The 14933-nt window shown below is 40.7% G+C and overlaps 1 protein-coding gene across 1 annotated transcript; it reads right to left on the bottom strand.

The window, feature by feature from the left end:
- Positions 1-1650: 1650 nt before the first annotated feature.
- CHDH (choline dehydrogenase) lies at positions 1651-10723 on the bottom strand. Its single transcript, XM_068201781.1, has 7 exons — positions 9979-10723; positions 9405-9556; positions 6490-6619; positions 5656-5790; positions 4374-4516; positions 3446-3548; positions 1651-2863 (listed from the first exon to the last, which is right to left on the bottom strand). The coding sequence occupies exons 1-7, from the start codon at positions 10721-10723 to the stop codon at positions 2445-2447; spliced, it is 1827 nt and encodes a 608-aa protein (XP_068057882.1). The 3' UTR covers positions 1651-2444.
- Between the last annotated feature and the right edge of the window lie 4210 nt (positions 10724-14933).

Raw genomic sequence — 14933 nt, forward strand, 5'->3', positions numbered from 1 at the left:
TGCTATTTAAAGATTTCCCCAGGGCAACAAACCCTTCAGCACTGCATCACAGGAATCTCATGAGGGAGCCTCAATGTTCTAGAACAGTAAGGCTGGAATTAGTAAAGCAACTGCAGCTCACAGCAATGAAGATGTTTAAGTGTTTAGAAGGGGAGGAATCTGCAAGATGGCTGTGGATGATTGGAACTGCAAGAAAATATGATGTTTCAGAAGAAATGCCTGATTATCTGATTTCTCAGTGCAGCAATGTCTCCTGAGCATAAGACACACGAATACCTAACCTTGCTATTTATTCCTTGTTTTAGAGTTTGGCATAACAGCAAAGAGGTCTGTGCATGTTCAGTGGTAAGTTATGTAAGCCAGTGGCTAGTTAATCCTCTGCAGTTGCATAATAACAGTTCCCATCTTGCATGCCCGGAGTGGAAACCCACATGTAAATCTGCAAATGCAGGAACTTGCCAAACTGCCTCCCTTCTCAACTGCACAGCACTGTGATAAGTCTCACCAGTGTCTATAACTTAAAATATCCTTATTGTATTCCAAATGACACTGGAACTTACTGAATACCCTTAAAGAAAAGTCTCACAAGCATAAGTGCTGAGAAAGAATTATTTGCCATTAGGAGGTACACAATACACAGTCCATGCTTTTCTCAAACAGTTGCACCAGAGGAATTGTCTCCTTAACTCAGCTAATCAATCACCTATGACGTAAAATGTTCTTCCCCTCATTTTAAAAGCATAGAAAGGGTTTACCTGTCTCCCTTAGGAGCAGAGTTCACTGCTGTAATCTTCCATCTTCAGTGGTTTTGTTTGTGTTTATGCAGATGCTCTAAGGAATTAAATCCTTTCCTTCAGGAGAGCTTCCAGTCAGTGCCTTAGAGAGAGCAGCACCAGGTGCAAGTATCTGCCTTAAACATCTGCAGTTGTCCCTCCAGCCAACATCTGAGTCAGCAAGGTTTTCTACAGTCTGTAAAAATGGTGTAAAATTCCTTTTTTTTTTCTGAAAAAATGTTTATTCTCTTTGCCACAAGTCCTGAGAAATCTTAGGCTACAGAAGCTATTACTTTATGATTTGACATCTGCTTAGTCAGAAGTTACTTTGGAATACTTAATAAATACAAAATAATCAATGGAATAATTTTCTTTCAGCGAGTTCAGTTTCTTTAGGTTTTTTTTTAAATCAGTACCTGAAAGTTAGTTTGACTCTACAAACAACCATGAAAGCTCAAGTATCTTAACTTATACATCTGAAAATTAAAAAAGCCAATATTTAAGTCTTAACTAGAATATAGCATTGATTCACTGAATAAGATATTTGCCTTCTAATTTAAAAAGACCTTTTACCATATCATCAATATCTGACCTTATATAGTTATTTTGAGTAATATTTTATTTTAAATATAGTTTGGTTGTAATTCTTCTAAATAAAATTTGAGTGATAGGCACCATTCAGAATATTTACTGATTAAAGCTTTTGCAAACAATCATCTCAGCAAAGACCAGTACTTTAAGGATGTTATACAAAGTGCAGATCTCTTACTGCTAGAGTGGTAAAACTACATCAGCTTAAATTGTGAGCAGAATTCTACTAAGTGCTTTGTGAAAAAAAACCCAAAACAAAAGCAAAACAAAACAAAGAGAAATATACATTTTCCAGTAAATTTTTATAAATTTCAACTCCAGTTCTGCATTTTTAGAAAAATAAGTTCCAATAAATACATTGTAAGTCTTCTCCCTGAATGCTCTACAATTAGAGACTGAGCTTAGTGAAATTTAACTTTGAGTGGGATTTGTAAACCATGCCTTCCTTTCATAAAAACCATGTTTGACAAACTCTGAGCACATGCAGGTTCCTCCCTTTCCTATGAATTCTGATACAAACGAATACAACTCTGGAATTTGAAATTGCATACATGCTTACTTTTGCTTGACCATTCTTTGCAGGATGTGGTCATTACTGGCTAGCTGTTTTCCTGGGTAACATTCTCATAGCAGTTAAAATTCTTCAAATAACATAATCATTTTCAAAATAACCCACATTAATCTCTTCCAATCCTCATGCAATCACATGGTATTTCTGGCTGATGTGTACAACCATCTTGTCATTTAGAAACAGCTTCTCTTCAACAGAAAATTTGAAGGCATATTTAACTAAATTTGTGATTCTTGGAGCGTTCTGCACAGGGCCAGGAGTTGGACTTAATGATCCTGATTGGTGCCTTGAAACTCAGCATATTCTATGATTCTAAAAAAGGAACTTAAGCCAGCTGATTAAAAAACAGTAGGTAGTGTAATACCAAAAAAATTATTCACATTAATAGTTATTTTAATAGGATATATTGTTTTGCATGATATTTATCACATTGGCATATTCAGTATGAGATACCAACATGGGGATGAAAGCCTAAATAGCAAATTATATGAAAGGATGAGAATATTTATTTATCTCTGTGTTTCCAAGGTCTTGGGCTTATATACAGGAATATTTTTCTCTTGAAGTGATGGGAGGCCCTTAATTATATCTGCAGCTTTCTCTGCTATCATGATAGTTGGGGCATTCAGGTTTCCAGTGACAACGCTGGGCATTATTGAAGCATCAACTACTCTCAAGTTTTCAACACCAATTACTTTTGTTTGGGGATCCACTACAGCGGTGCTGTCTGAAGCCTGCCCCATTTTACAGGTGCAGGAAGGATGATAAGCACTATCAGCCTTCTGCCTTATGAAAGCATCTATTTCTTTGTCAGACTGAACATGATTTCCTGGTTGAATTTCAGGCCCGCGAAATTTTTCAAAAGCTTTCTGAGCAAAGATCTCTCTGGTCAACTTGACACACTGGCGGAATTCCCAAATATCTCTTTCTGTATAGAGAGAAAATAAGAAAATTGTAAGTACAAATTTAATTTACCAGTATATAAAGAATGCAGAACAGAAAAAAGCAGCATTGTGGAAAAAAAGTTGGAAGGAGAGTCTCTCACTTCTTGCTGAAAGCCATGATAAAGCAGAATTTTTTTTAAAGTCACAGATATTTACATCCAATGTGAATAAAACTGTTGCTTACATTGCACAAGCCCAAAAGGAAAGATGTGAAATATGAGGAGTTGCACTTTATCTTGCTTTACCCACTGTCTAGGAAAAGGAAAATAGTCTCAACACAAAGAAGCAAAAGAAATTATTCCTTCGCAAGCAGAGGTGGTGATGAAATGAACAGCAAGACACAACAGATACTAAGAATTCTGACTTCCTCCCCAACAGGGAATTCTTTCTAGCTTACACAGTGCATTGCACAATCACCTCTTTTCATACTAGTTGACTTTTAATAAATGAGAGCTAAGTAACAATGTACCAACCAGCACTTCTGAACTGGTGTGGAGTAGGTACAAAAATCAGCTACTGAAACAGGTGGGAAATAAGCTGTCAGAGCAAGGAGAGGCTGCAATTACCTGTTGACAGGTAGTTGGGCTCAATGATAGGGTGGTCATTTGGGTCTGAACTCTTCAGCTTCAGCCAGCCCACACTTGTGCTCCTCATGGGTCCCACGTGGACCTGCAACACCCACGCTGTACTCATCACACAATCCCACCAGGTCTACTTCCAAATTCAGCATGGGGGATTTTTGGGGGATTTTGCCTTTTTGTTTTGTTTTGGTTTGGTTTTTTGCAATTTAGACAGACTTTACAAATTCAGCATATATAAACATTAACCAGAGATAGTGGAAAATACCATTGAACATTTTTCCATTTTATATAATTTCTTTTGTAAATATGTAATTCCATTTCAGGGAGCAAATATGCCTGTCAATTCACAGCTGTTCTTTTCTTTTAAAATACAGCCATTCCAATTTAGCAGTATCAGAGCACTCTAATACAATCAGCAACTGGACCAAATGATTACGTCTCTGAAGGAAAAAGATTAGCAAGGAAAAGCATGTATATTCTGTGACACTTCCCCAGAATTAACATCCAGAGTTTTGGATCAAGATGCTAGCTTAAAAAGGGTTTGGATTTGTTCCAGTGAATAAATGAGTGTTTCTATATATTTTCACTTAAACCTTTGTCTAAACTGCAGTGGAACAGTTTTGTTCCACTGCAAAACTGTGTCTTAACCCACAGCACTAGGGCACTCAGTACAGTGAATACTTAATTCAATACTTGCCTTCTTTCCCAGAGATAAAAACTAACATATTTTGGTGACACTATCAAATAACAAGGAGGTGTTTTTTCCCCACTTAAGGAGGTTAAGCAGTCTATTTCATATTATACTGAACAAAGTATTTTCCAGGATATAGCCAAATTATCAACATTTATAATGGAGCATGAACCTCCTTGCTAATGGCTACAAAGTCTTACTGGAACATTCTCTTCCACTCACCTGGTAAGCTTCCATTGTGGAAGCAACCCGACCATGGTCAATCACCTGGGAAGGAAGAAAGTGGAACTGGATGTCAGGGTGAGAAACCCCTGGTTCACTCCGGATGAAACCACCAGATTCCAGGTGGGAAGTGGCTCCCTCACCTGGGAGTGTAAAGGAGGGAGAAGATGCCATTAAAATACCTCCAAAGAGCAACAAGTCCACTTGTTTTTAACCTGTAGATGCACTACCATGAGTAATTGATTTGTACAGCATCAACTGCAGGGAATGCAAATCATTATCAACAGCTTGCAGTTTAGGCACTGTGTACCACTTTCATCTGCTTTTTAATTCCTGGATAAATATAAATAAGCATAACTTTGGAATTCCCACTGATCTGAGAATGGGATGTTACAGTTATCTCACTGTAACTGGCAGGCCAAGGGTCTGATTCCAGAAGCAGATTTGGATCCTGACAGGTGTGGAGGGAACTGACTGCATATCCTGATATTCCTGCACTGCTCACTCTGTGATGTGCACTCCAGTTATCCCATCAGTCACATGGAATAGGCAGGGTCATCCACAGTGTCTGCCCTGAAGGGAAAGATGAAAGCCCTGCAATGTGCCTTATGTTATTTTCATTTCTGTTTAGAACTGTAAGTTGGTCCTCAATATTTACTTGCATGGTAAAAAGCCACATATACCCAGAATAAGTTGCCAAATAATAACATAATTCAGCAAGTGATGTAGAGCTCAACTTTGGCCAAGCTATTTGACTGACATCAAGGATTATATTTACAGATTCTTTTTAAGGTAGAACTTATGGCTGAGGTGCTGTAAAATTCATGTGTCATTCTAAGGAAAGTAAATTCACATTTACTTGCAGGGCAAAAGGATTCTGATCAGAGCAACAAACAAATTCTTCTGAGACAGTTATACAAGAAGTCAATTCAACAATATGTTTTTATTGACCTCACATTGATTTAAAATAGAATATTGTCTCAATCTTTTTTGCAATAGCTTTTCTTAGTAGCACTGATTTTTAAATGTAGAATTTTTTTTGCATGAGATATAGGAATGTTAAAAGTAGTATATAATAACCTCCTTCATACCTAAGATATAAAATTTTAAAAATATTCTGGTATAGAAGAAAAGAAATAGTTCAAATCCATTTACAAATTCCAGTTATTTCTCAGAGCATGAAAAAGATTATATATTAAGGCTCCCAGACTATAAAACTCATGCATAAAAGGCTGTCATAATTCTAAATCAGTCAGTGGTAGAATGATTGCATGCTTCATACCTGTAAATTTCCAAAGCCATTCAAGACCAATCCTCACCATGTTAAGTGGTTTCTGTGCACTATATAGAGTAATAGGTTTGGTGCACTTGTGCTGGACATACACTTCTAAATGATCTTGTAGGTTCTGGCCTACTCCTGCAGGGGGTAGAAAGAGGGGAGGGAGAAGAAAATGAGAGGAAAAAATCTGTTATTTTACACAGGAAGATTACCCACCATGTTTCAAGCAGAGAACATCTTAAGTGGGAACTGAACCAAGCTCTTACAAGGGCAGTGGTGACACAGACCAAGGCCATGAGTCACATCAGCCTTTTGCTCATGTCAGAATAAGGTTTTACCTAAACATAGCATAACTAGAATGAAAATAGAAAGCTAAATGACAGATGTATCAGTTGTTCTAAAATTGCCAGATATGGCTTCTAAATATTGTGCTAACCTCTCTGGCTTTAAGGAAAAGTTCATGTTATTTCTTCTATATTTGAATATCTATGATAGTGGGAGTTTACACAATGTGTAGTGGATCAAAACTAATTCAAAGCTCTTAATGACAAGTGTGCTTCTTAACTATAAAAATATGCCTTCAGAAAGGCATTTTTCACTGTCAAATGTGGTGAAGAAAGAGTAAGAGTTTGTTGCTTAGTTCTAAAATCAATGCATGTTTCCACTGATTTGTATAAAATCAACACATCTTTCCACCGATTTGTAACAAACATGTTTTCAACATGTGTTTCAGTCTACACAACTTGGCATAAAGAAAACTCTATTTCATGATTAATTTAATTTAATGGTCATTCAGTTACATCCATAGGAAGATGAAAGAAGAAAGAAAAAAATTACCAGGAAGATGGCAAACAACAGGGATCCCCAGTTTTTTTAGATCATCTGCATTTCCAATTCCAGACAACATAAGCAGCTGGGGAGAATTTATGGCACCTCCACTTAAAATAACTTCCTTATTGGCAAAAACCTAAAAGGAAATGAGCACAAAATCCCTATGATTATAAAACCTGAGCTGAATGCAAGCAACATCTGGGGCTGCTGTTTGGATATGCTGTTCTGATCCAGATTAGACACCCTTCCCTCACATTTTCCTCATTCAAATGTATTCCTGTCTTGTCAGAATTTTCTACAGAGAGAAGTAATCAAGCTTTTGCTTTGATCATTCCTGTATTTATTCCCATCTTTACAATCCATTCAAACTGTATGGCACAGAAACATTCATCCCAGCTCTTGTCCTACTTGCCAGGGGAATAGTACCTATGGCACTCAGATCAGGCAGCTAAGCTTCTCTGCCATTTTCAGCAACCCTTTATAAATTAAAACTGGAACTCCTAAGGAAGACTTGGAATTCATAGACATGGTAGCTCAAAAATTCTCAGGAGCTTATTTTTTTTTTTTAATTCAACCAAGGCTAAGGTTTGATTTCTTAGCTCATGGTAGTCCTCAAAAGCCCCCACCACGATTCACTAAAGCACTACTGATAAAATAGTAGCAGGCATAAATTGAATTTTGTTTTGCTGACAGTCTTTTCATCAAATGGTTTGGTCTGAGCCCTGAGCTGGTGACGATACAGGCTGCTAAATTATTCCTCTGCCTTTGACTTGGAGTTTAAATAGATTAGCATGGAATCCATATTAACTTGGAACCCCGTCCTTTCTGAATGACACCTCTGCTATACAGAAAGATGGCAAAATGTTGCTACAGTAACATCCAAGTGTAATAATAATAAAAAAAAGCATTTTCACACTATTTATCCAATATGGTCAACAGATGGCCAGTGCTGTTTTTTTTTCTTTGTTACTGCTTTTCTCTGGGCAATCATGAGTATGTTAAGACTAATAAACATCATATCAAAGCCTGTTGAAGTAATATTTAGAGCTGTATTTTGCATGTTATACAAACTTACTTAACTTATTTACATTTTCTATAGTACACACAGAACTGGCACCAGTTTGTTCAGGGCAGCATTCAAATGATGCTTGCTCAGTCTAAACCCCCTGCAAAGGCAGCACTGTAGTTATTTCTAGCCCACACAACGTTTTCCATAATGCTAAGTGGAAAAAGTGACTGACACACTTTTGTTTGAGTTAGTCTATAATACATTAAAACATTTTCATCCTTTATATGAAATATGAAGTATAAATAAACTTTTCTGCTCGATTCTGAACTTAAAAACTCCAGTCTACCTTTCCTACTTTTGTCAGAGGGCTTACTGGAGTCCTGGGAGATCTCTAGGACTTCAGTGTTAGACAAAATAACAAGTCATTGGCAGGTGATTACATTTTGAATAACTTTTGAATCAGTTTTTAATCTTTTAATCTTTTCACTTTGCTGATGACTGACGTAAAAGAGATTATATCTAAAATAGACTGTAAAAACAAAAACACTTTAATGTAGTCAATTATTTCATCTTGATGTTCATTATGCAATAAAATTATTAGTTCTTCCATCCTGACAGGTATAAAATTTTCCAAAAAGTAAAAAAAGATACTAATCCTGCAGTTTTGATGCTGGAAGAGGGGGAGGATGGGGAGAGAAGGAAGGGAAGTGCTTTGAGGGTGTATTTTGTACAATACATTATATAAACATATATTATTCACTATGTAGAATTCATGCATATATTAGTATGTGTGAAAATTCATAGCAATCGAAGAATTTTGCAATTAAATGGTCCGATATTCAGAAAGTCTTTGATCATGTGTAATTGAATTCCAAGACTTTCTTCAACAAAATTGATCTTGATAATGGCACAAGAACAGCAATTAGAGGTACCGTTTTCACAGAAATTTAATAGCTTATGAAATCAGTTAAAGGTTCTACAACTTTTGTTTCATATTGGTAAATTGATTATCATTTACAATCCACTTAGAAAGCAGCAGATTTGATCTGTGCTTTAGAAAATCAAAGAACAGATTATTTATACTGCATTTTAACTTCTGGCAGGTGCTCAGTCACAGAACTTGTCTGCTGAGTTTTATAAGGCTTACTGAACTCAAACCACCAAGATCTGTACTCAGCTCTCTCTAGGATATTACTATTAAACTTCGTAATTGTTTTATAGTCCTTTGTGACCAAATATCTTAGGTTATTAGCATACAAGCCCCTTTTAGGCAATATCCTAGTTACAGAGTAATCCATAATCAGCTGTTAAAGGAAGTGAGGATGGTTTGGGTCTTACAAAGGTCAATGGATTGAAAGAAGCTCCAAATGAACCAATTATCCAGAGTTCTGTAATGACAATTCAAGCTTCCTTCCACACAATCATATTTTCAGTGGAAGTTGGACTGAAACTGCAAAATATTCATTCCACAGCCAACCATTAGGCAAGATTTGTAATCTATCCCTTGAGCCATTCAGATTTCAGTGTCTGGCTTTTACAGATTTTCGTCTGTCAGAATTGTTTCTCAGAAACATCCCCGTTGCAGCACACTGGTCAATGTGCTGGGACAGGACATGGTTGCACCATAGGCTCCAGTCTTACACAACACTCTGTGGTACATCAAGTTATGGCCTGTCCCCTCAGCACTAAGAGATGGAAATGTGATGATGAAGCTAATCTTTAAATCGATACAACTGGAGTACCATCTACTGTAAAATAACTGACAAGGAACCATATATTGTAAGAAACAACATAACCTCTAAAAAAAGAGAACATTTTGCACAGTAAAGTGCCATTTTTAATAGATTTAAAAATATGAATATAATTTTGCTTTGATTCATACCTTTCATACTGGAAATTGAAAATCTCTTACCTTTTTCCTTTGCCCATTTTTCACATACTCAATACCAATGCATTTTGTTCCTTGGAACAAGATTTTTGTTACAAGTGTCTTCTCTGCAACTGAGAAATTTGGGCGTGATATGGCTGGGCGAAGATAAGCACTAGCTGTGCTCCATCTTTGACCTACAATGTATATTTACATTAAACATCAAAACAGTCATGCTCAGTATGCTTCAGATTTTGGCCAATAACCACCAGGATGCCTACAGAGGGAAAGTCTTCATAGAGTTTATAGAGTTCAAAAAAAAAAAAAAAAGATTTGATATAATAATTAAATATATTATTTTAACATAACAAATTTCACAATGACATAATTTAACTGTGAATCAGGACTTTCCTACCAATGCAACTTGCAATGAAGTATACTGTACTTCACTGTACAGATAGCAAGCTGCTGAGAAACGAATGGGGTGTAAATACAGAGTGCCATAGCTGGGCAGTAACCTAAACAGTCAAATGGCATTCAGTGCAGATTATATGTCCATATTTCAACATTATTTCTGGGTCAGAAATAGAAATTACTTGAGGACCCCTTCATGGTTTACCTTGGTGTACAGTCATGTCCATCCAGCCAAAGCCTTCCTGCTGGTAGCCATTCATGTCATCCGTGAAGGGATACCCGGCTTGCTGGGCTCCTTCCAGGAATGCCTGATGGAGAGGATGGTTTGTTTTCCCTCTTGACACATGCAGGGGGCCACTCCCACCTCTGTATTGATCCGGCCCCAGTTCGTGTGTCTGTGCCTTCTTAAAATAAGGCAGGCAGTGCTCGTAGTCCCAGCCTAGAGCCCCCTCCCTGCTCCAGCGGTTGTAATCCTCGGCGTGCCCGCGGATGTAGACCATGGCATTGAGAGAGGAGGAGCCGCCCCACACCCTGCCCCTGGGCCAGTACATCACTCGGCTGTCCATGTGCCTCTGCGGGGTGGTGTGGTAGTACCAGTTGTATTTCTCATCGCAGAGGTTGTACGTCAAGGCAGCAGGCATGTGGATCTTCCACATCAGCCTTATACTGCCCAGCAGGGTGTCCTTAGGGCCTGCTTCCAAAAGCAGCACAGTGCTGTGCGGGTCTTCTGTCAGCCTGTTGGCCAGCACACAGCCTGCTGATCCAGCTCCTACAATGATGTAATTGTAAGAGTTTGTCTTTTCAGAGCTCAGCTGAGACGATGCACGTGAAATTTTGAATTGTTCATTGATGCCGAACGTGTTCTTTAATGTGTGTCCTTTTAACAGGCTTCCTGCTACCTTGCACATCATAGGACTGTGACATTTAAATCCTTTCATTAAATATGACATCTTTATTGATAGTCACTCTTGCAGAATTTCTGACAAAAATCCAGTGGTTTACCCTAGAAAAAAACCCAAAGATACTAATTGAGATGTAACCATTACTACCTCTAATATGTCAGTCATTTTCAGGTGACAATGATATACTTTACCCATTTGCACTACCCAAAAAGTTAACAATGGCAACAAACAGGTAAACATTTACTGTCTAATTATTCTTTTAATGCAGTCTATGCAGCAGTCAAATGTACTACTCTATATTATATGTAGTCTGATTTTGATTTTCTTCTAGTTCCTGAGACAGATGAACAATTTCAAGTATTTGCCAAACCCAGAAGAGGCACAAACTTTTGCATTCCTTGTAGTCTCTATCCACCTCTAATAGGCAAGAATTTAAGAACAACAACAATTTCAAAAACTTCCCTGTGAGTCTGACAGTGATATCACACAAGGCAATTCACAATGGAAATAATGAGTATGCTCACTGCACATTCTGCCAGAGAGTGTCTCCACAAAACAAACGTGTCACAAACTCATTTCCAGCTATCCCTAAGGTGAAAACTGCTGGATTTGCAGGTGTGTCTCCTAACACAGGGAAAGACAAGATCTGTTCATCTCTGCCTTTCTACCTTGCTATTAAACCCAGATCCTGCAAGAGTACTCCAAGTACAATTACAGTCTAATGCCACCAGATCCTTAGGCTGAGTAAGAATGGCAAGTTTTTTACTTTCAGAGAAGCCTGTGAGCCTTGGAAGTACCACAGGTTTAGCTCTGTGTTGTACTGGTTCAGGCACAGGGACTCAGTGCCAGATTTTCTGTGTGTCACAGGTACTGCTGGCCAGCCTGAAGGGTTTTTCCTGCTCCCTCCTCCTGAAACCATTCCTTTTGGTCTGAACAATTAGTGAAGTGGGGTGTCCTTGGAAGTAAATAATACTTCTCTCTGGCCCATGACTTCTGTCTAAGCTGTTGTGTATTCTAGAGACAGCAACTTATCCAGAGTCATTACACTTCTCTCTTCCAGCACTGCCCAGCTGAGAGAGATAAGCAAGCATTCTCCTGAAACACTTTGAATCCTCTGTAACAAAATTAGGTGTAAATTGCTGCTAAATGTTAAAAAATTTCCATGTACAATTACAATTTTATACACATTCATTTGTATTACATTTTATAGACATTCACTTGGGAAATAGATGGGAAGAAGCATCACTCTCTGACTTTTCTTAGGGAAACTTGTAATAAACTTGTTCGAGGGCTGTACAAACCCCAAAAATTCTGAATGAACAACCAGCCATGGATAACAATTTGGTCTGTAAAGAAAAAAAAAAAAAGATGCTGGGGATATGTCTTGAGCCTAAAGTTCACACAGCTGATTCTCCTCACATGGATAATTTGAAATAGTTCCCAGCTGAAGATGGGGATGTGTCAGGGGTTTTTTTGCAGGTGAAGTCTATTAAAGGATTCTTTCTTGAAGAAAAAGGTTTATCAGCTTCTTGTGACGCAGCACAGGATGCAAAGGTAGAGAGGTTTTTACTTGTTTTGGTTGTGAGGAAGAGGGTTATGGTTTTGCAGTACCTGTGTTTAACCTGCAGAACTGGTGGGCTCTATTGATCCAGGAGCAGCAAACTGGTGAGGGGGTTGGTAGAATATGGGCCTGGGCCCTGATAATCTGGGAAAGATACTCTGTCCCAGTAGGGAACTATAGTTTTATGGCCAACTCTTCTAAATGTTGCAGCGGTTTTCTTCGCATATTGTTGTTATTTTACTTCAAATGGAACAGGACTGGCAGAATAACACCTGAGAGAATTTTCGTCTTGCAAAGAGAGCTGGGAGTGAAGTCAGTCAGCAGTGTCCCAGCTATAACAGTCGAGTGACTTTGACAGTCAGTATGTAGATGATTCACAAACCTTGGTGCTTTTGAGTTCTGAAGTGCAGAGTTCAAAAATCAAGTCAGTCTGATTTAATACAAATCTTGCACACATGTTTTGATTGAATGGATTAAAACACTGGTTTCAATGGACTAAAATACTAGTTTCAATGGTCTTTTCTTTTTGCCATATTGATTCACATCCACTCCCTTCTTTCAGTGGTCCCTCTGCATGAGCACTATCCTACCCCATTTCTTCTAAACCTATCATGAAACAAAAAGGTGAGGGTCACTGTGCCTGAAACACTTCCTGTTCTGCTGACAGAGGAGAAACAAGAATATTCTCTTTGGCAGATGGAACACATGACCCTCTCCCAGAGATGTGCACATCTAGCAATGTAGCAGAGCAATGGGCCTTTGTCAGGACCTTAACCCTTCATGTTACCACCAAATGCTGTCAGGCCTGACTGTGTAAAGGGCAGGAGGAAAAGCACCTCAAGCTAAAGCAGATCTTGCTTTTTGTTTGTTTTTCCCTGTTGCAGGCTGTGTAACAGGTTTAAATGTATCTGCTGCAGAATGTTTAGGACTAACTTTCCCTTCATTCCTGCTAGGGAGAAAGTTCATTCACTTTCAAGTACTTTGTGGTGAGTTTCATTTCCAGGGCTGAAAGTGCTCAAGCCCACTTACCTCGCCGCTTCCTCCTCTGTGCACAAGCGTGTCTGTGAGCTCCGGCGGGTCCGGGGCTGCCCGCGACCCCGCTCTGGGGGCTCCCGAACCGGACCGGGACCGCGGCCGCTCCCGCCCGGCCGCCCGAGCAGGAGGGAGATGGCTCTGTCCCGGTCCCGTCCGCAGAACGGGGCACCCACAGGCCGCGTGTGTCTCAGCCCAGGCCGGGGAGGCCGCTCGTGTGTGGGGGCCGCCGCCGACCCTCGCAGCCGCCGCCCAGCCCGGCGGGCGGAGCGCGGGGTGGTCCCTGGGAGCGCGGGGGCCCCGGCGGGAGGGCGAGTGCGGGCTGCGGGGGGAGAGTCCGCGGGGAGGCAGGGCAGCAGCGCGGCTGGGACTTCCCCCCGGAATGCACCCTTTGGCCGCTGTGCAGGCTGTGCCAGAGCGGAAAGCGCCCAGAGGGGCAGCGGCCGAAGTCCTCGGTCTCGTCCATCCCGCCGGAGTCCCCGGGCGGCTGCGCTGCCCGGGTGCTCCCGCACCCCGCCGGGACAGGGCTGCCAGCTCCGCCAGTGCCACCGGGACAGGATTGCCAGGTTCCCCAGGACGGGGCTGCCAGCTCCGCCAGGTTCCCCCGGGACAGGGCTGCCAGCTCCGCCAGTGCCACCGGGACAGGATTGCCAGGTTCCCCAGGACGGAGCTGCCAGCTCCGCCAGGTTCCCCCGGGACAGGGCTGCCAGCCCCGCGCTGAGGCGACCCCAGCCCGCTCCTTCCCGGAGCGCTGCAGCTTTTTCACCCCGCTCTTGGCGGGGCCGAAAAAACGTTTCCCCCACCCTCGGCTGCGAAAACGCTTTCCAGTGGGAGCACTGGGAGTTGCATCGCGGCTGGGGATGAAACCCCAGGCGTTCCCGCTCCTTGCCCCGCTCCGTCCCGGCACTGACGGGAGGTATCTCTGCACGGACGAGCGCTGGGCGCAGGGCTCGAAGGCAGCCCGTGAAAGCTGAGCTGGAACTTGCAGCTGAAGACTTTAATTGCGATCCTTACCTGTGCAATGCGTGTGCCCGGGAGAAAGCCTTGGTTTGAAGTGAGAGCAGCAAACGCGCTGTCCCGTCGGGCCTGCCTGTGTTGACTGAGTCGTTACCTCAGCAATGACGACTTTCGGGTTTGGTTTTATCACTGAAAAGTGTGTGTTCAATCATAATTCTGAAGAGTTTTCCACTGGGTAGGCAGAAGAACGAATAATTCCACAATATAACTCAGATAAGTTACTTCTCTATTGGCTTTGTCCTCTGAATATCTTTAGTATATGCTAATGTAGTGCATGTTTGTTGTAGACTAAACTGCCTTAAAACGTGCTGGTAATAAGAGTATCTCAAAATTCCCCGAGAAATGGCCAGGGATTGGTAATGTGTGAAGAGGAGTGCCATTCCTGGAGGGTAAACCCGGGAGTCGTTTACCTGTTCGGAATGCTCGTGGCTGAACAAAGCTGATATAATGAAGACAAACCAAGATTATTGTGTGTGACACCTTGTACTTTTTCCTGACACCATCGGAGGACAATGGTCTCTGCTGCAAAATCTTTGATGCCGATTGTAGATGCTGGGTTTTTTCCACGTCCTTCCTTACCACTCTTCTCAGAATGTATTGAACCATTAATAATTTTCTAGCTTAATTACTTGTTAACGTTTTTGTTCT

Source organism: Anomalospiza imberbis, chromosome 11, assembly GCF_031753505.1.
Source record: "Anomalospiza imberbis isolate Cuckoo-Finch-1a 21T00152 chromosome 11, ASM3175350v1, whole genome shotgun sequence".
Taxonomy (NCBI): Eukaryota; Metazoa; Chordata; class Aves; order Passeriformes; family Viduidae; genus Anomalospiza; species Anomalospiza imberbis.

Excerpts from the sequence above, each read along its gene's own strand:
- CHDH (XM_068201781.1), bottom strand. The coding sequence starts at position 10,723 with ATGTCATATTTAATGAAAGGATTTAAATGTCACAGTCCTATGATGTGC. Across the intron at positions 4,517-5,655 it reads ATGGCTTTGGAAATTTACAG|GTGAGGGAGCCACTTCCCAC; the intron begins GTATGAAGCATG and ends TTACACTCCCAG. Across the intron at positions 3,549-4,373 it reads CCACAATGGAAGCTTACCAG|GTCCACGTGGGACCCATGAG; the intron begins GTGAGTGGAAGA and ends TGGGTGTTGCAG.